Here is a 20,726-nt window from a genome sequence, read left to right on the forward strand (position 1 = left end):
TAGTTTCATATACCTATACTCAAAGGACAGGAAAAACAGAAAACTTCAGCCATATTAGTACAGGGATCTCTGAAGTATATGCCTGAAGGGCACTGACAAGAATATAGAATTTTTTGTTGCTAGTGGTATAAATACAGGGTTCAATAACATTTTAAAACCACCGTGGTAATAGAAGAAAAACCATGCTAATTTTTAAATTAAATTTTATTGAAGTATAATTAACATAAAGTATTATATTAGTTTCAGGTATACAACATAACGATTCAACAATTCCACACATTAGTCAGTGCTCACTTAGTAATAAGTGTGGTCACATCTGTCACCAAACAATGTTATTACAATTTTATTGACTATATTCCCTATGTCATACTTTTCACCTCCATGACTTATTAAAGTCATTCTTTAAAAAAGGTAATTTTGTATATTTGTTTCTACTAAAGGGACACATTTTTAAAAACCATAAATATACTAAAACTTGAATATTGCAGGCTTTTAGGAAAAATGCCTTATAAGAAACATATTTCTTCTTCCTTAACAATGACAAAAACATAACCAGAATAACTAAGGCCACATAAAAAGTGTCTAAAAAGGATGCATAAGAATAACTACAATCAGTAAAATTTCCCTTAAAACTTACATATGAAAGCTGAATGTATGCAATCATTATATGGACTCAGCATCTCCTCTCATAGGCATATACCAAACTAATATATGTTTATTAAAGGACATACCAAAGAATGTTCATTCTTTTCATACTAGCCAAAAATTGGAAACAAATGTCCATCAAAAGTAGAATGGATGAACAAATTGTGAAATACTTATACAATGTAATACTACAGAGCTTTGCAAATGAACACCTATTACTCAATAACATGGATGAATCTTTTAATTTCAACATAATTGAATGAAAAAAGGCAGACACAAAAATACCTACTGTGTAACTCCACCCATACAAAGCTGAAACCTGGCCAAATTAATTTACAGTATCAAAAGTTAGAATAGTGGTTGCCTCAGGGAGGGGGTGACACTGACTGGAAAGAGTCAAAGGGAAGGGCTTCTAAGAAGAGTCTATAACACTTTATTTCTTTACCTTTGCGAAACTTCATCAAATTATACACTTAGAATTTGTTTTTCTCTATGTTCATTTTCAATCAATAAGGAAAATAATTTTAATTACATATGAAATGAATTCAGTAAAAAGTAATTCTTATTTCAAATATAGCAAACACCCTAATTTAAATCTCTGATAAATCTTTTGGCTCACTACATAAATATCTGTAAGTTATACACTTTGTAAAGTATAACTTTCAGTATGTTTATTACTACTAATGTCATACAGAGTAAGCTCTCTTTTACCTTAAGAAGCTATGAAAAGAAGAGCAAATTAAACTCAATGAAACAGAGGAAGGAAATAAGAAGACACAGGTTTAAGAACAAATCACAAAGAAATCAGAAAATAACAAGGGCGCCCAGCTGGCTCAGTTGGTAGAGCATGCAACACTTGATCTCAGAGTTGTAAGTCTGAGCCCCACGTTGGGTGTAGAAATAACTCAAAAAAATAAAATCTTTAAATATATATACATATATATTTTTAGCTGGATAATAAAGAAAATGCAACATAATCAAAATTTGTTCAATGCAGCTAAAGCAGTACTTTGAGAAAAATGTTTAGCTTTAACTCTTTTTGTTGGGGGTGGAGTCCAAAATCAATGATCTAAGATTCCACATTTAGAAGCTAGAAAAAGCAGCACACTAAACTGAAAGAAGTTGAGCAATGGTTCTCAAGTGTGGGCTATTTTGCTCACCAGAAGATATCTGGCAATGTCTGGAGACATTCTGTTAATACGACTAGGGAGATCTACTGGCATTTTGTGAGGAGAGGTCAAGGATACTGCTAAACATCCTATGATGCTCAAAACAGAATTATCTGGGCCAAATTGTCAATATTACTGAGGCTGAGAAACTCTGAAGTACAGGAGAAAAATAATAAAAGCCTAGAACAGGAATGAACAAAATAAGAAACAGGAAACAACAGGCAATAGCAATTAAACTAAAAGCTGACGGGGGTGACCAGGCTCAGTCAGTTAAGCATCCAAACTCTTGATTTCGGCTCACCTCATCATCTCACGATTCATGAGTTTAAGCCCCACATCAGACTCTGCGCTGACAGTGTAGAGCCTGCTTGGAATTCTCTCTCTCTCTCTCTCTCTCTCAAAAAAAAGTTGGGGGGGGGGGAAAAACACTAAAAGCTGACTATAAACAAGTCAACAAAATTGATAAACTTCTAAGACTGATGAAAAGGAGATAAAAATTACCAATACAAAAAATAATAACACCAGTTAAAAGATCACTACAGATCTTATACACATTACAAGACTAGTAAGAGATTATGAACAACTTTATGTCAATATATTCAAATAACTTAGATAAAATGGATAAATTTCTTGAAAAGATACAAATTATCAAAACTGACTCCAAAATAATTAGAAATCCTGAATATTCTTGCATCTATTAAAACTGAATTCATAATCAAAAACCTTCCCACAAAGAAAACTCTAGGCCCAGAAGTGTTCATGGGCAAATGTTACGAAGCATAAAATCTTTGAAAAAAATAAAGGAAGAAGAAACACTTCCCAACTCATTTTCAGGCCAGTATTATTCTGACAGCAAACCCTGACAAAGAAATTACACTGGGGGGGGGGGGGAACCCAAAAAACAAATTACTATCCTTTATAAACATAGACACAGAAATTCTCAGCAAACTGAATCAACAAATAGAAAATATCAGTTTTACAGCAAAAAATGTGTCTGGTCTTTGTCCTGACTTCCTGAACTTTGGAATTTCTCAAGTTATAGGAGTGTCTCCATTATTCATGGTGGGCCCTTGGACCACACTTGAATTTATGCCGAAGAGATGACTCAAATTGGGGTCTGTTCATGCCAGAAAGATGAACTGTGTGATTAGAAGGTCGGGGCTTTAAGCTACTGACATCACCTGACCTCTTAACCTCCAGGGAGAGAATGGTCACTAAAAATTGAGTTCAATCATGTGGCCAACGATTCATCAATTATGACTACATAATGATACTGAAATAAAAACTCTGGAATCTGAGACTCAGGTGAGCTTCCTGGTTGGTAAATACATCCATGTGCCAGGAAGGTAATGCATCTTGATTCCAAATGGAAAAAAAACCAGAAGCTCAATGTTCTCAACTCTCCCAGACTTTGCCCTGTATCTCTTCATATGACTAGTCTTGAATTGTACATTATAATGAAATTTGTAATAATAAGTATAGTGCTTTCTTGAGTTCTCTGAGTAGTTCTAGCGAATTATCAAACCTGAAGGGATTGTGAGAACCCAAATTTGCAGTTGGTTAGTCAGAAGGGTAGGTGGCCTAGAGACTCCTGAACTTGCTTGCAGCTGGCATCTGTAGTGAGGGCAGTCATGTTGAGGACTGCACCCTTAAACTTGTGGATGCTGTGTTAACTTCAGGAGGCTGGCATCACTATCACAAAATAAACCATGACCAAGTACAGTTTATTCCAGGAATGAAAGATTCAACAAAAGTATCAATCATTGTAACTGACCACATTAACAGAATTAAAAAAATACAGTATAATCTCAATAAATGCAGAAAAAGCTTTAACAAAATTCAGCATCTATTCATGATTTAAAAAAAAAATCCTCAGTAAATTAGGGAAGAATTTCCTGAACCTGTGAAAAGACATCTACAAAAAATAATTATCATATTTATTGGTGAAAGAATGCATATTTTCTCAAGATTAGGAACAAGGCAAGGATGTTCACTCTCACTACTTCTATTTAGCACTGTATGAGAGGTCCTCACTAGTAAAATAAGACAGGAAAAAGAAATATCATACGGAATGGAAAGGGATAAGTAAAAATATCTTTACTGTAAGCATCATTTATTTTCTATTTCGAAAATCCTAAGGAATAAACAAATTACTAAAACTAATATACCAAATTCAACTGCCATTTACAATAGCATCAAAGAATATTAAATACTTAGGAATAAACTTAACAAAACATGTAATTACCCACAGTCTGAAAAACTACAAAATGTTGCTGAACTTTAAAAACCTCTAGGGATGCCTGACTTCAGCTCAGGTCATGATATTGTGGTTCGTTGAGTTTGAGACTCTCACTGGGCTCTGTGCTGACAGCTCAGAGCCTGGAGCCTGCTTTGGATTCCTGGTCTCCCACTCTCTCTCTCTGCCTCTCTCCCACTTGTGCTCTCTCTCTCTCTCTCAAAAATAAACATTTTAAAAAATAAAACAAAAAAATCTAAATAATTGAGTAAATGAAGAGACATACCATATTCATTAAGAAGAAGATACAATATCGTTCACATGTGTCACCCCAAATTGATCTATAGAATTAATGCAATCCCAATCAAAATTCTAGCAGGCTTTATTGCAGAAACTGACAAGCAGATTCTATGATGTATCTTAAATTGCAAAAGACTTAGAATTGTCAAAGGAACTTTTGAAAAAAAGGAGAAGCACATTGGAAGACCTACACTACCTGATTTCATGACTTATTAAAAAAAAAACTACAGTAATGAAGACACTGCGGTTTTGAAATAAAAATATTTTGATCAAAGGACCGATCATAGTTTCGCACATATATGGTCAAATGATTTTTTACAAAAACGTTAAGGTAATCCAATGTAGATAATATAGTCTTTTCAAAAAACAGTACTGGAACAACTAGATGTCTATTTGCCAAAAAATGAAATTCAGCCTTTGTCTCACACCTTCTACAAAAATTAACTCTAAATAAAGCTTGCTTAGATCTAAATGTAAAACCTAAATCTGAAGGACTACTAAAAGAAAACGAGAGAAAAATTTCATGATCTTAGATTATGTAAAGATTTCTTAGGACATAAGAAGCATAAACAATAAAATACAAATATTAACTGGACTTCATCAAAATATGAAACTTTGGTTCTTCAAAAGACACTGTTAAGAAAATGAAGGCTGGGGCGCCTGGGTGGCTCAGTAGGTTAAGTGTCCAACTTTGGCTCAGGTCATGACCTCACTGTGAGTTTGAGTCCCGAATTGAACTCTGTGCTGACAGCTCAGAGCCTGGAGCCTGTGTCAGATTCTGTGTGTGTGTCTCTCTCTCCCTCCTCTGCTGGCACCCTGTCTCTCTCTCAAAAATAAATAAACATTAAAAAAAATTATAAAGGCAAACCACTGAGTAGGAGAAAACATTTGCAAAACACATACATAGTAAAGAACATGTATCCAGAATTTGCAAAGAACACTTTACAGCTCAACAAGAAAACAACTCAATAGAAAAAAGGCAAAAAATATAAAAATATAATCAGACACTTCACCAAAAAAAGATACATCGATAGCAAACAAGCATATATAAAAGATCCATGATTATTAGTTATAATGAAAATGCAAACTAAACCAGAAGCTATTGTGACCCACCAAAATGGCTAAAATTTAAAAAGACTAACACCACCAAGGGCCATCCAGGTTGTGGAGCTACTGGAAGTCTCCTACACTGCTAGTCAGAATGTAAAATGAGTACAGACACTTTGGAGAATGGTTTGGCAGTTTCTTTCTAAAGTTAAACTATATAAGCCAGTAATTCCACTCCTAGGTATTTATCTAAGAAAAATAAAAACATATATATACAAAAGACCTGTTCATGAAAGTACATAGCATCTTTACTTATAATAGCTAAAAACTATATGCAACCTAAATGTCTATCAACTGGTGAATGGATAAACAAATTGTGGTAGATCCATACAATGGACTATTACTCAGCCATATAAAGGAATGAACTACTGAAATGTAGAACAACAGGAATGAATCTCAAAAAACACTATACTAAAGGCACCTGAGTGGCTCAAGTTGGTTAAGCGTTGGACTTCAGCTCAGGTCATGGATCTCACAGTTCATGGGTTTGAGCCTCTCTTTGGGCTCTGCACTGACAGCTCAGAGCCTGGAGTCTGCTTCAGATTCTGTGTCTCCCTCTCTCTCTTTCTGCCCCTTCCCCACTTGTGCTCTCCATGTCTCTCAAAAATAAACATTAAAAAGGGGCACCTGGGTGGCTTAGTCGGTTAAGCGTCCGACTTTCGCTTGGGTCAGGATCTCGCTGTTTGTGGGTTTGAGCCCCGCGTTGGGCTCTGTGCTGACTGCCAGCTCAGAGCCTGGAGCCTGTTTCAGTCTGTGACTCCCTCTCTCTCTGACCCTCCCCTGCTCATGCTCTCTCTCTCCTAGAAATAAATTTAAAAAATTTTTTAAAAATAAATAAACATTAAAAAAAACACAAAAAACAATATGCTAAGTGAAAGCAGTCTGACACAAAAGAGTATATATATGATTCTATTTATATGAAACTGTAAAATAGGCAAAACTGCAGTAACAGAAAACAGTTTAGAAGTTGCAAGGGAAAAGAGGTACAAATAGGAAGCTATAAAGAGGCATAAGATAATATTTTGAGGTGATAAAAATATCCTATAAAATTTTTCTGGAGGTTATGTGACTGTATATACATACATGAAGTCACTGAATTATACACTAAAAAATGGGGGATTTTACTGTATGGAAATTATATCCAAACAAAACTTATTTTTCAAAAAAGTAGTAAGCCTCATCCAGAAATTGAGGCAATAATCTAATATACCACAAAGTACTCAACAATGAGAGTAAAATATTAATTCCTTATTGTGGGAGACTAATAATATAAATTACTAGAAAGTGCACAATTTAAACACATCATTCCTTTGGGAAATATCTATATTTATGTGTACTTAAAAAAATTTTCATTTCTGGCATACAATTAATCTGCTGTTAAGAGTATAGGGAGTCAAATCTTCATCTTCCATAATAGGAAATCAACAGATAATAAGCAGGAAAGCTTATTTGTTTATTTAAACATTTATTTAATTTTTGAGAGACAGCACAGGGGAGTGGCAGAGAGAGGGAAACAGAGACTCCCAAGCAGGCTCCCCCTCTGTCAGCCCAGAGCCCAGAGCCCAGTAGGGAGTTTGATCTCATCAACCCTGAGATCATGACCTGAGCCAAAGTCAAGAATCAGATACTTAATTGACTAAGCCACCTAGGCTGCCTGCTTCTTACTTAGAAATAAGAAAGCAGGGGCATCTGGCTGGCTTAGTAGGAAGAGCATGCAACTTTTGTTTTTGTTTTTTTAATGTTTTTATTTATTTCTGAGAGAGAGAGCATGAGCAGGGGAGGGTCAGAGAGATAAGGAGACACAGAATCTAAAGCAGGCTCCAGGCTCTGGGCTAGCTGTCAGCACAGAGCCCAATGCAGGGCTCGAACCCACTAACCATGAGATCATGACCTGAGCTGAAGTTGGACGCTTAACCGACTGAGCCACCCAGGTGCCCCAGAAGAGCATGCAACTTTTGATCTCGGAATTGTGAGTTCAAGCCCCACACTAGGTGCAGAGATTACTTAAGTAAATGAAAACTTAAAAAAAAAAAAAAAAAAAAAAAGAAAGCAAACAGCCAAAGAAATTGTTATGCTATTGGAAGTGGTAGTGTCTAGGAAGCAGAAAATGGAAGGTAAGAGATGAGGCAGGGGAATGTTGTTATTCTTTATAAGCCATTTGGTATTAACTGACTTTTGCAACTCTATACAACTATTACTTTTTAAAAATGTTATGTATTTAAAATAAAAGATAACTACCTTACTTTCTATTCTTAGTAATGCCAGAAATTAAGCAGCATCTAATACATACTGAAGTCACACATGATTCATGAAATAATCACTTCTTAGGTGGGAAAGCAGTATTAAAAACTACAGATAGGAGCACCTGGGTGGCTTAGTCAGTTAAGCGTCTGACTTCAGCTCAAGTCATGATCTCACAGTTCATGGGTTCGAGCCCTACATTGGGCTCTGCGCTCACAGCTCAGAACCTGGATCCTGCTTCAGATTCTGTGTCTCCCTCTCTCTCTGCTCTTCCTCTGCTCGCATTCTGTCTCTCTCAAAAATAAACATTAAAATTTTAAAAATTTGAAAAAACAAAAAACTACAGAGAATTTGAAAAATTAAAATTATTGCTCTTAAGCATACTTCCAAAAGTTAAAACAGGATATTTAATGTGTGATAACATATTCTATTACACAGCAACTCTAAAAACCTTTTTTTAAAAATTTCTTGTTTTATTTATTTCTAAGAGAGAGAGAGAGACAGCGTGAGCAGGGGAGGGTCAGAGAGAGAGGGAGATACAGAATCTGAAACAGGCTCTAGGCTCTGAGCTGGTAGTCAGCACAGAGCCCAACATGGGGCTCGAACCCACGAACCGTGAGATCATGACCTGACCCAAAGTTGGAGGCTTAATCAACTGAGCCACCCAGGCGCCCCTAAAAACCTTTAAATATGAAGAAAATATCAGGATGCCTGGGTGGCTCAGTCAGTTAAGTGTCTGACTTTGGCTTGCATCATGATCTCGCAGTCCAGGAGTTCAAGCCCTATATCAGGCTCGGTGCTGACAGTTCAGAGCCTGGAGCCTGCTTTGGATTCTGTCTTCCTATCTCTCCCCGCCTTCCCCTGCTTGTGTTCTGTCTCTCTCAAAAATAAATAAACATTTTTTTTAAAATGGGAGAAAATATCAGTGATTTCCTAAATTCCTTGACTTCAAAATTATAATCTGATATTTTAGAAAGGAGTCGGGCATGACATAAACATTCAGTACATACTTTGGAGGGAAAAGAAATGAATGGTACCATAATTAACAGCATTACTTATAATAAACACTAAGCCCATTTTTTTTAAGTTGATCCCAAGTTTTTTTGTTAATATATTCCATTCCCCTCTATAGTACTAGATGTTATAGTCTAAGAGAAGTACATCACACAGAAAAGTGATTCTCAAAGAGTGCAGTAGAGGAGAGGCTGGCAGGATAGCTGACTCTCCTTGCTTTGGTAGCTGTAGGAGAATGGAGGTACCTTTTTCCAACTAGCCACACTCCCAGCTCCTAACTTCTTATTGGTTAATTTCACGTTTTGAAGGCTTCATTGCTTAATATTCATGCATTCATTCATTCACTGTACCTTTAGTTCTTTTTAGCCTCTGTCACATGTTCAAGACTCAGTACAATAAACATGAACAGGCAATTTTTTCAAAGTTCCACTGAGGTACAATAATATGCATACTATAAAACTCACCCATTTTAAGTGTACAGTTCAATGAACTCCAGTAAATTTACACAGCTGCATAACTTTTACCACAACCCAGTTTTAGGACACTTCTATCACCCCAAAAGTTCCCTCATGCCCATTTGCAGTCAATTTCCACTCCTATCCCTAGACCATCACTGATCTGCTTTCTAATTTCTATAGTTTTGTTTTGTTTTTTTTTTACAAATTCCACATGATGGAATCATGTGAAAATATGTACTATTATGTATCTGACTTTATTTGATGTTTTTGTGGTTCATCCACTCTGTTATACGAGTGAGCAGCTTATTTTTATTGCTGGAGAGTATTCTATTGTATGAATATACTACGTTTTATTTGTCCATTCATTTACCAGCTTATGGATATTTTGCTTCCAGTTTTTGGTGATTATGAATAGTGCTATGATCATTCACATTCAAGTATTCCTGTGGACATGTAGAATAGGAGACCATCTCACAGGACAGTGCTTCACACTTGTTACACTTTATTATTAACATCCAGGTTATTTACCACATCAATGAAAATGGCCAACATTGAGGTTCCTAAGGAAACTAACAATAGAACTCCCCTATGACCCAGCAATAGCACTGCTAGGAATTTACCCAAGGGATACAGAAATGCTGAGGCATAGGAGCACATGTACCCCAGTGTTCATAGCAGCACTCTCCACAATAGCTAAAACATGGAAAGAGCCTAAGTGTCCATCAACAGATGAATGGATCAAGAAGATGTGGTTTATCTATACCATGGAATACTACCTGGCAATGAGAAACAATGAAATCTGGCCATGTGTAGCAACATGGATGGACCTTGAGGGTGTTATGCTGAGCGAAATAAGTCAGGCAGAGAAGGACAAATATCAAGTGTTTGCACGTATAGGAGGCTTAGGAGGAACTTGACGGAGGAACAAGGGGGAAAAGAAGGGCGGAAATGGTGGGGGAAAGGGAGACAGGCAAACCATGAGAGACTCTTGAATGCTGACCAAAACTGAGGACTGATGGATGTTGGGGGGGGAGGAGGGATGGGCATGGAGGAGGGCACTTGTGGGGATGAGCACTGAGTGTTATGTGGAAACTAATTTGACAATAAACTATTTGTAAAAAAAAAAAAAAAAAAGAAAAAAGAAAGAAAGAAAATGGCCAACAGTATGAAACACATTCTGGTACTTAGTAAGTTAATATTAAATTCCTACTGATACTTAAATGTTTGTTTAAAGAATAAAAGAAAAACGCTCCTCAGCAATTCTGGTAATATGAGCTTCGATTTCAATGCTAAAAACACAAACATAACTTTGTCTGCAATAAGGATACTGCTCACAAATAGAGTGACAATAAGAATAATGATATTAAACACTCCTAGATCAATTTCTTACAAAGGAAATCAGTTGTGCCTAAGTTTCTCTAAAAGTCTTCTCAAAAATATGTAAACATGTCATTCAAAAATACCTTCAGATCTACGTGATCACGCTCTGAGTATTCAGCTATTCATTTAGTATTTAATGAGGAGTGCCTATACTAGGATTATACGCTAAAATTACAAAGTCTCTGCCCTCATGTAACTCACATTCCATCATCCACTTTTTGCAAATAAATAAGGCATGTTTCATTAAGAAAATTACAACTATATAACACACTATGACTCTGGCATTATATCCTTACAACAGAGAGATAACCACTATGTAATTCTATTTGATTAATTTATATATACTTAAAAATGTTTAACTTTTATATAGATGAATTGTTTTGTTTCTTTAAATGGATTAAATATGGTATTTGTGATAAATTCCATAAAAATATCAGACTTTGAGCTTTTGGTAACCTAATAAACAATGATTCTATAGAAAAATGAGATTCAAGTACTTCTTTTTGGCTTATCGCACTATTTCCAGGAATGTAACCTGCCTTCCAAAGGACAAATGACTGGATAACATATTAAAATGATAATGTTAAGAACATCAAATGGTTTTAGAGCCAGGCTAGTTTTAAATTTTAAATTGTAACTTTTGTGCACTGACTGTTAACAACAAAGACTATAGAAACCAATCGTAACACATTCAGTATTAACAATATATCATTCAGAGTTTTGTGGAGTCTGAAAATCACTTTTTTCCTGGTATTCATATAGAAGATATATACTATCACACAAACCTACCATAATCAAAACCTAAAACCTCAAAATTTACATTTCCTCTTGTACCAAAACAAACTTACATTTTATCCTCTAGTCTCTCATTACATTAAAAAAAGGTTCTTTATAGTTCCTCAAGAAGAATTCCAAATTGTCCATGTCTAATTAATCAAAATAAGAATAAAGGAAAATCAGTTGTTTTGTCAAAATATGTGACAAAACTGTGTTCTTCGATATTTAAAATTATATTCTTCTATAATTAAACTATGTTCTTCTATATTTAAAGTTATGTTCTTCTATAATTTAAAAATGCCCATTTCAAATGGCTTCAAAGCTCTCATCATGTGGCCTCCACAAATGATACATAGTGTTCTCAAAAGACTATCAAAAATATTTCCCACGAAAAACAAACATAAGGAAATAAAACCCACACAGAAACCCTTTTACCCAATGTCATAAAACTAAATAAAAAGAAAATCCACAATACTTTCCCTTGAAATGTATGTAGCAACATTAATAACAAAATTATCAAACCAAATTATTTTCTCTTATAAGAAATTAGTCACTTAGATAAAATACAAGGAATTTCACTTATACAAAGTTATGGAATACCTATATCTCCCTGAATGTTAAAGTTAATCAATGAATAATTATATACTATGAATCTATAGCATTTCTACAATAACTCATTGTAGTCTCTTCTATAAATCTAAATAATTTAATCTGTACATTGTCATCTGACAAAAATAGCCATGTTTATTTATAACAACTTACGGACTTGTCTTATTTACCATTTTATTATACACATGTATTTCCAAATATACCATAAACTCCTCTATCGTAGGGAAGCATATATAACAACAGTTATATACATATGTGTGTGTGTGTGTGTGTGTATAGTGTAAGTCCAATAAATTTGGTTACTAATTACCTTTAAGAAAGCAGTCTCAATAGCTAGTTAAAAAGGAAATAAACTGCAAAAGCCGAAAAATATTGGTGGGAAGACATTAAAGTAGCAGATGCTGCACACGTTTCAAGCATTTGGCAGAGCAAAAAAGGAGAGCACTAACACAAAAATTTCAGGTTAAAGTCACTCAGTCTTAGTTTTAAGTAAATTATTACAAAGGACTATTTGCTGATCCTAGAGAAAGAAATCCAGGGATCTGTCTCATCTCCTAGTTCTACCTGTGGAAGTTACCTTGCATGCCAGTCTAGGTTTCTCATCAAAAAAAAAAATAGGGAAGATATTTTCATTTTATCTCACGGAAATGTTATGAAATTGAAATGAGGTAATAATGTATATTAAATAATGTATTTATGCATAAGTGGTATATTAAATGCAAAGAGTTACTATTATTTTTGAATATGGATTCTATTCTTTGACCCAACAATTCTAATTCTTCACATTTATCCTAAGGATCTAGGTGGACAAATTCACAAAGGTATCTGTGCAGAGGTATTTGTTCACAGTAGCCCTGTTTCAAAGGAGTAAAAAAATCTAAAAATAACTTAAATGTCATCAATGGATGACTGGCTTAACAAATTATGGTATACACATGAAACAGAGTATCATACTATAATCAAAAATGATTTAACAGATGTGTGTGAACATGAAAAAATGTTCAAGATAAGAGAAAGCAAGACTGCAAAAGGTTCAACTCTTGAGATGCCTTCCTTCATCAAATTTAGTCAGGTCCTCTGTTACAGGATCCCCATAGGTTCCTCTATTTTTCCCATATTAAACTCATCACAGTTTGAAATAATGTATTTATATATTTACTTGGTAACAAGTTTCCTTCATTAAATGGTAATGAAGATGGTGTGTACACACACACACACACACACACACACTCCTACACACATACACAGAGAGGGGGAAAATAGCTGCAGGTATTTTAAAATGTAGGAAGCCAAAATAAAATACAAAAATAATCTAACAACAAATATGCATGCTTAAATTACATTGGAGTTACTGATCAAAAATGGAGCCCGGAAATATACTTGGTCAAACCATACCATCAAACCTCTTCGGTTAGATTTGTATCTGGAGAAGGGTTTCACTTAAGAAATCATACTGTACCCAAAAGGTTACAAGTAATGCTGTTTCATTCGTAAGGAGAAATCTAGAAGGAAAAACCTTTCTTCAAGTTAAAAGTTTCATCTGGTTAGAATGATGCATATTCTGCTTAAAATCCAGATTGATATTAAACCAACCACCACTTATAGTTAAATAGGTATCTCTTACCATCTCTAGGCCACATGAGTTTTAATCATAAAATGACTGTCAATATCTTACCTTCATAAAACAGAGAACTATACCAAATGAAATTCTGAATTCCCTTCTAGAACTTGTGATCTTCCACATCATGTATTCAATATTCTGGCAAAAGGCTGCTCATCAAATAGGAACAGAAGCAGCTGTCCTACTGACTTACAAGTCATGATCATCAAGTCTCCTTGAAACAATACTTCCATAGGGAATATGTCCTTTAGAAACTCTGCAACAGTAAACTTATGCTTCAATGAAGCATTTAATGGAAAGTCGGAGTTTGTTAAGGGTGAAGCATATAAATAATTCTTGAGAATTTTTCATTTAAACTTGGTTTTAGTCGAAGACAGAATATCACAGAAAACACTACATAGGATGTGGTAATCACTCAACGTTTGGAAAATACTAACATCATAAAGAGTCTAACTGCTACAGATCTCTACTTTTATCCTGAAACTTTGGGAATTTTCTATTGGACAGACTTAGAAACTATTTCTTGATATAGAAAATTTGAAAAGCGTAGAATAGTAAAAAGAAATTTCACAATAACTGTAAGCTTCACTCAACTATTCAGTGAACAAATAGGTACATGTTTAAGAATAAAAACAGAAGACATAACAAATTTCAAATTACTTCTACTGGAAAAAATTCTCTACAACTATCCTAAAAAAAGAGTTCACCACTATTCCAAAAAACTAATAATGCATGAAGACAGCCATAAAGGCTAAAAAACCTAAAAATATAATAGTACAATCACTCCTTCTAAGACTAACATATTTCATGATTCTGTAGTTTTAAGAAAAGTTAAACTAAAGCCTTGCAAGCAAAAGAAAAGTTTTGTTTTTCAGTGCCCTCAATCCTAGCTGGTGGAATTGAAATATGGCTGCTACTGTGAGATTCTTTAATACCCAAAGGATGCCAAATAGAATAAAATTTCCTCAACTTAAAATTCAAGCATAAATTGGTGCTTACTACTTCCTACATCATATTAAAACAATGCAATTGCTATGCGTCATAGGCTCATACCAACATTTACTGCCAGTATTTGACAGACTTATGGTTCCTGCATATACAAATTTTAATATTTTTCATGACAGGATGACAATGAGTGTTCTTTAAAGTTAATTGCAATATTCTGTAGTCTACTATAATATACTTATATACTATCTTATAGTATACTATAATATACTTATATACTATCCTACAGTATACTATAACATACTTATATACTACACTATAGTATACTACAATATACACTCAGTATATATTTTTTTATTCTTCAAATACTACATATTATTTTCCCTTCCAAATGTATAACTTATAACATCCTTTAGGATACAAAGTAATCAGGGGCGCCTGGGTGGCTCAGTTGGTTAAGCATCCAACTCTTTAGTTTCAGCTCAGGTCATGATATCATGGCTTCAGGAGTTCAAGCCCTGCATCAGGCTCTGTGCTGGCAGCATGGACCCTGCTTGAGATTCTCTCCCCCCCCCCCACTTCTGCCTCTCCCCTACTTGTGTTGTCTGTGGCTCTCAAAAGAAAAAAAGAATACAAACTAATCAGAGATTGCCAAAGCAGGAATTGCAAATTTCTCCTTCCAGTGTTTAATATCTTTCCAGAGTTTAATATGGCACTCAGCCCAAGAGAGAAACTCAGTTGCAAAAGAGGGTAGTCTACCTGGAGTCTGAAAACCTTCCATTCTTTAAGAAACACCTACTATGTACAAGGCCCTGTAATAGTTGACTGGGGATAAATCCTTAAGCAGAAGAGATTTAATTTCTGCTTTCGTAGAGCTTTTAGTGCAATGAATGAGACATGAGTTCATCAATCAGAGAACTGTATATATTTACAAACTGTATATTCACAAATGTGCCATCAGGCACACGAACACCTTATCCACTTTGGCAGATGAAGAAAAGCTTCCCAGAAGTTATGACTGAGTGGAAAGTGTTATTAGACAGACACAATTTGGCAAAAGGGGAAAGAACAGAGTATGTGCAAATACTGTGAAGCAGAAGGAAACATGGTGTACTGAAGGAACTAAAAGGCAACTAGCCAATATAATTCATCAGAATTGTATATGGGGCAGGAGTGGTTGCACAGATACAAGTTAGGAGGTTATGATGGTTCTCCAGGTTGAGAGATGGATGGTAACTCATTAGGAAAGTCGTAATGAAGATAAGGGAAAAGAAGGTAAATTCATGAGATACTTAGGAGAAAATCAGCATTACAGTGAAGCCAGGTAGAGTAGTGTTAGTAAAGTTCTAAAGCTAACAGATCTTGAAATTTTTCAGTTGTGAGACCAAAGAGTTAAAAAGCTGGGAATTTAAACTTATCTGATGCTCCTCAATGAGCCGGACAGCAATTGCAGCCAGGTTTTCTAATAGCAGTAACATCTTAGGAAGGATAATTTTAGGAAATGTGCCAGAAGGCCATGACCAAGACTACAGTAAAGTCAACCGGGTATTTAAAAAATAATCACAAATTATAGATCTCACTTCTAAATTGTCAGTTAGAAGGATACCAAAAAATGAAATTACTGGGATTTTCAAGGTACAAGCTTGTAATATCACATTACATCACTGATTTTCTTTCCTTTATACTTCTGTGAAGATTTCAAGACTTATTTATAATATTAGGAGTTAACATTCAGAATAAATTTATAAAATAACATTTCATATCAGGAAGATCATATTATACCTGAAAATATTAGGGAAGAAAAAAATCAACATTATATCTGAAAAGATCCTATGATGTCAGAGAAACAAATGTCATTGTATGACATACAAGATATCAACATCTAAGATGCATGATAGTAATAACTTCGAGACAAGTGCTTTTTGACACAGAAAATAAAACAAATACACTCATAACTCTCTTCCTTTCCTTGTTTCAGAAGACTACTAAGTGGAAAGTTTTACAAATCATCTTTCTGCTTTATGTAACCAACATAATAAAATTTCTTTTAGGTCCAGTAATAGGCTTAAAGTTAAGAGAAGTCTGTAAAGTCTCCTTCAAATGGACTAACAACCTCATTTCCACACACCCCAGCACTGGAAATTAATCCTTGGCTCCTCGATCCTTTCCTTGGTAAGGAAAAATAATTTCTAACGTTTTGCTTAACATACTAGTTCTCATCTACAGGCCCAAGGCTAAACATACCCATAGGTGGACCTTAATACATTCTAAATTCTATTTCTTTCTCTTCCCTTCTTATTACTTATGATCCTATGAAAAATTATCTTCCTTAGCCTTGGGTGGTACAATATACACATAATTATTCTCCCATGGGTACTGAGAGAACATGGCATGCCTGTAGTTTTAAATTTTTTCTGATATGCTATGCTACAACATATGGTAATTAGCACTGTGGTCCTACACACAATTGTAAAATCCTAACAGAAACATTACCATGAAAGAGAAACAACACTTAGGCAAAACTCCAAGTTGAGCAAAGTAGAAGTCAACAGAGGACAAAGACTTATTCATGACCTGTAATGTAATTGGTAAAATCTAGAAATGCAGGTCTAATTAATGCCTCTATAATCCTTGAATTGTTAGTTAAAATGTCACATCTTCAATGATGGAATGGCATACTGCATAACCAATATAGTAACTGATCACTAAAAGTGTCATAGAACTTCAGGGGAAGGGACCTTGGTGAATCTGCAGTCCATCCCTTCATTTTATAGATGAGAACAAGGATGAAGAGAAAATGTAACAATAACATTTATCTGATTCCTACAAAATAGGAAAAACTCAATAAATACTTGGAGCACGACAAAACCCAGGCCTGGTTTCCTATCTGGTACTCTGCACATCTCTAAATTTAAAAAAAAAAATTTTTTTTAATCTACACGTGGATTGAAAAACCCATGAATTCTTGAATATGGATCCTAATTGCTGACACCTTAACCAGAGAAACTGTGAACAAGAAAATCTGTATTTGTTTTTTTAATGCTACATACCATGTTACATATTTTCATCCCAGACCCATCATACTATAACAAACCCTCTAGACCCACACATAAACAAAAATACAGCATTAGTTTTAGTTTTATAATTTTATAAAATTATAACTAGTTTTATAATTTATAATTTTATAAAATTGTAATTATAGTTTTATAAGGTTAAAAATTAAGTTTAAAAAATACAAAATAGTCCTAATGAAGAAGCCAAAAATGAAAACACAGCTTGAACGATTAATCAAAGGAAGAAGAGTGAATCCTAGTTTTGCCTGAGCAATGTCGAAAATTCAGAGTGAGAAGTTCCAACCTTTTAAGCTCTGATTATTACTGTAGGAGCTTCAGGTTTCCTGCATCAATTAGTAAGAGCCCCTACTCCTGCTCTCTTCCCAATCTGCTTCCCCAAGTGGCTACCCAACTACTTGTCTGGAGTTCTCCAAACTCTTCAGGTAACTTAGTTACTGAGAGATTGCTCTGTGCCTCTACAAAAAAAAAAAAAAGCAAGCAAGCTTATATTCTCTAGACAAAGCTTTGGGAATTAGGAAAAAAGGTCTCATTTAATCCCTCTTACCGATGGAAAAGACAGCATCTGTTGATTTTAAGATGGCCTTTTGAAAACTTCCTATGAGGTGAATCCTTAGAATTCACTGGCCCTCTGGGACAAAACACTGAAGAGACAGCCAGACACTACCAAAAGTTTTCAAAAAATGGAAGTCAACGGTGTCTTGAGTACATTCAGACAGGTATTTTCTTGGGATCTCTTTGGACTGAAAAATAAGCATCTTCTTTCTTTTTGTTGTGTTGTTGTTTTTAATTTAAAAGCTCCCTTACCAATTCAATCTTATCCATAAGAGACAACACTTTCATAGCATGGTCTTCCCTTTCATGCTTGAACAACAAACAGACCACGCCCACTAACTTCCTACTCTGAATATTTACACTCCTTTAACAAAACCCTTGATTCTGCTTTATATCCTGCTTGAGCTATTTCTGGGTTTGAAAAATTCTTCTTGGATCATCCAAGTTTAAAGCCGGCCCAAGATTACTTTCAGCATGTGGTTGGGTCCATGGACAGCTGTCTGTCCAAGTTCCTCAACTTACTGTCCCTCTTGGTCACAGACCTCCCCACTTAATCCCAGCAAGAACTCTTTAGTGGTCTTTCAGATTCCACTTCCCTTCCACACAAAGTCAGGGTGGGATACCTAGGGTTTATTACTTTCAAAGGGCCAAATCTCCAAGGATGGTCACAAAGGAACTCATTTGGCTATTACCCGGTGCTGCTCCACGCTCGGTGTTAGAGAACTGAGGTCACCAGGGCCTCCATTTCCGCCTGTGTGCTCCCTCCCACCAGCCACCCTTTCTACACCTCCCACGGCTTGCTACCTGTTGGCAGTGCTGGTGTTGCTGCTCCCGTTGCTGTGTTTCTGGGCCCGGGTCAATCTTCTTGGGGGCTTCGAATGCTGCAGCCGCGGACTCGGCATGGAGGGGAACGTTGAGGCATAGCCATGTTCACACTCTAGAGAGACAACAAGAAAAAAGATATGAGAACAGGCCTATACCCAAATCCCCGGATTCACAGATCCGTAGCCTTGGAGTCACACACTGCTGAAAAGGGCTGACGGAAAAAAAGAGGTCAAAACTTTCCACCTTTTGGAAGATAAAATTCCCGGTCCTTGCCAGGACACCAAACCTGTGACGTTATATACAGACCCAGCCCATCACCTGAAAGGTGTACAGATACCTCCCCCTAAACCAAGGGAATCCTCCATCCTCTCCCAAATCCTTTTCTCCAACATTTCTTGACTCAAACACACGGATTTCGGAGACCCGTTACCGTTCACTTCGACGATTTCACCGGCCTCACAAGCGCCCTTCCACTCTCCCCGTTCTGCGGCCCCGCCAAGCGCCACGCTCTCAGGCACTTGAACAAGTCAATGGTCTAGTCTCAGGACATTCTCTCCCCCGACCCCAGGCTCCAGAGGCCCTCCTCTTCCCTCCCCCGTCTCTTGCCACCTGTCCCTAACGGGGTCCCACCTCCTCACACCTCGGTTTCTCAGACGTCCCTTCCCCACGGGCGGGCAGCCTCCTCCCCACTCGCTCTCCAGCAGGCCTCCCTCCCTCCCTCCCTCCGCTCCCGGCCGGGTCTCCCCTACCTCCCCCCGGCCGCAGGGCGTCCTGCGCTCCGACCTCCCAAGTCCCCGGGCTCACGCCCACTCTCGGCACACCCCCTCCGCCTGCTCCCGCGCACCGCCCCGCGGCCCCCGGATCCCCCCGCGCCCGCCTCGCCTCGCCCTCCCCGCGCCCACGTGCCACCCTCACACACACGCACGCGCGGCCGCTCCCGCACCGCCCCCTCACAGGCTCCAGGTGCCTACCGTCACCGCACCCTCCCCTCGCACCCCTCCTCACACTGCACCCCTGCCTCCCCTCACACGCACCCCTCACGCGCGCACCCCCGCCTCCCCTCACACGCACCCCTCCTCTCACACGCATCTTTGCCTCCCCTCACACGCACCCCTACTCACACGCACTCCTCACGCGCGCACCCCCTCCTCCCCTGACACGCGCACCCCTCCTCGCACTCCCGTCCCTACACACGCACCTCCCCTCACACACGCACTCCTCACACACTCCTCGTGCACGCACCTCTCCTCACACACGCACCTTCCCCTCACACGCACCCCGCTCCTCACGCACGCACCCTCCCTCCCCTCACACGCCGCACCGCACTCCGCGCGCGGAGGAGTGCGCGGGCTCAGGTGGCAGCGGAGGCGGCGGCGGTGCCCAGCGGTTACCTCGGTCCCGACGCTCCAAAAACTCGGCCGCCTCAAGCAGGCGCTGCACGTTGATCATCCGCACCCGCTCCATGGGCACAGCTGGTGGCGACCGGGGCCTCGCCGCGCTCCCTTCCCCGGCCGACAGGAGGCGCCGCGGGCGGCTACAGGCCGGCGCCGCCCCGGGACATGTGCGGCGGGCGGGCGGGCCAGCCCGGCCGCGGCTCGGCGCGCTCTCAGCCGCCCTTGCCGCCCCCGCCGCGCCCGCCGCCGCCGCCGCCGCCGCCGCCGACAGCCCGCGCGCGGTTTGTTTACCTCTCCGCGCGAGCACGGGGGAGGGGCGGGCGCAGCACCGAGGCCCGCCCCGTCCCGCCCCTTCCTCTGCCTCCTGGGAAATGTAGTC

The 20,726-nt window shown here is 37.9% G+C and overlaps 1 protein-coding gene across 2 annotated transcripts in view; it reads right to left on the bottom strand.

Moving 5' to 3' along the window:
• MXI1 (MAX interactor 1, dimerization protein) overlaps window positions 1-20,726 on the bottom strand; it is an 82,099-nt gene that overhangs the window by 44,265 nt on the left and 17,108 nt on the right. Inside the window, exons 1-2 of one of the 2 annotated variants that reach the window (XM_039250716.1) lie at window positions 20,345-20,552; window positions 18,933-19,065 (exon numbers count right to left, since the gene is read on the bottom strand). In XM_039250716.1, coding sequence (XP_039106647.1) covers window positions 18,933-19,065; window positions 20,345-20,417 — 206 coding nt within the window. In that variant the 5' untranslated portion in view covers window positions 20,418-20,552. Of the gene's footprint in view, window positions 1-18,932; window positions 19,066-20,344; window positions 20,553-20,726 lie in introns of those variants that run through there. The other variant, XM_039250715.1, reaches the window with a different exon arrangement.

This window comes from Hyaena hyaena, unplaced genomic scaffold, assembly GCF_003009895.1.
Source record: "Hyaena hyaena isolate Hyena2069 unplaced genomic scaffold, ASM300989v1 scaffold_379, whole genome shotgun sequence".
Lineage (NCBI taxonomy): Eukaryota > Metazoa > Chordata > Mammalia > Carnivora > Hyaenidae > Hyaena > Hyaena hyaena.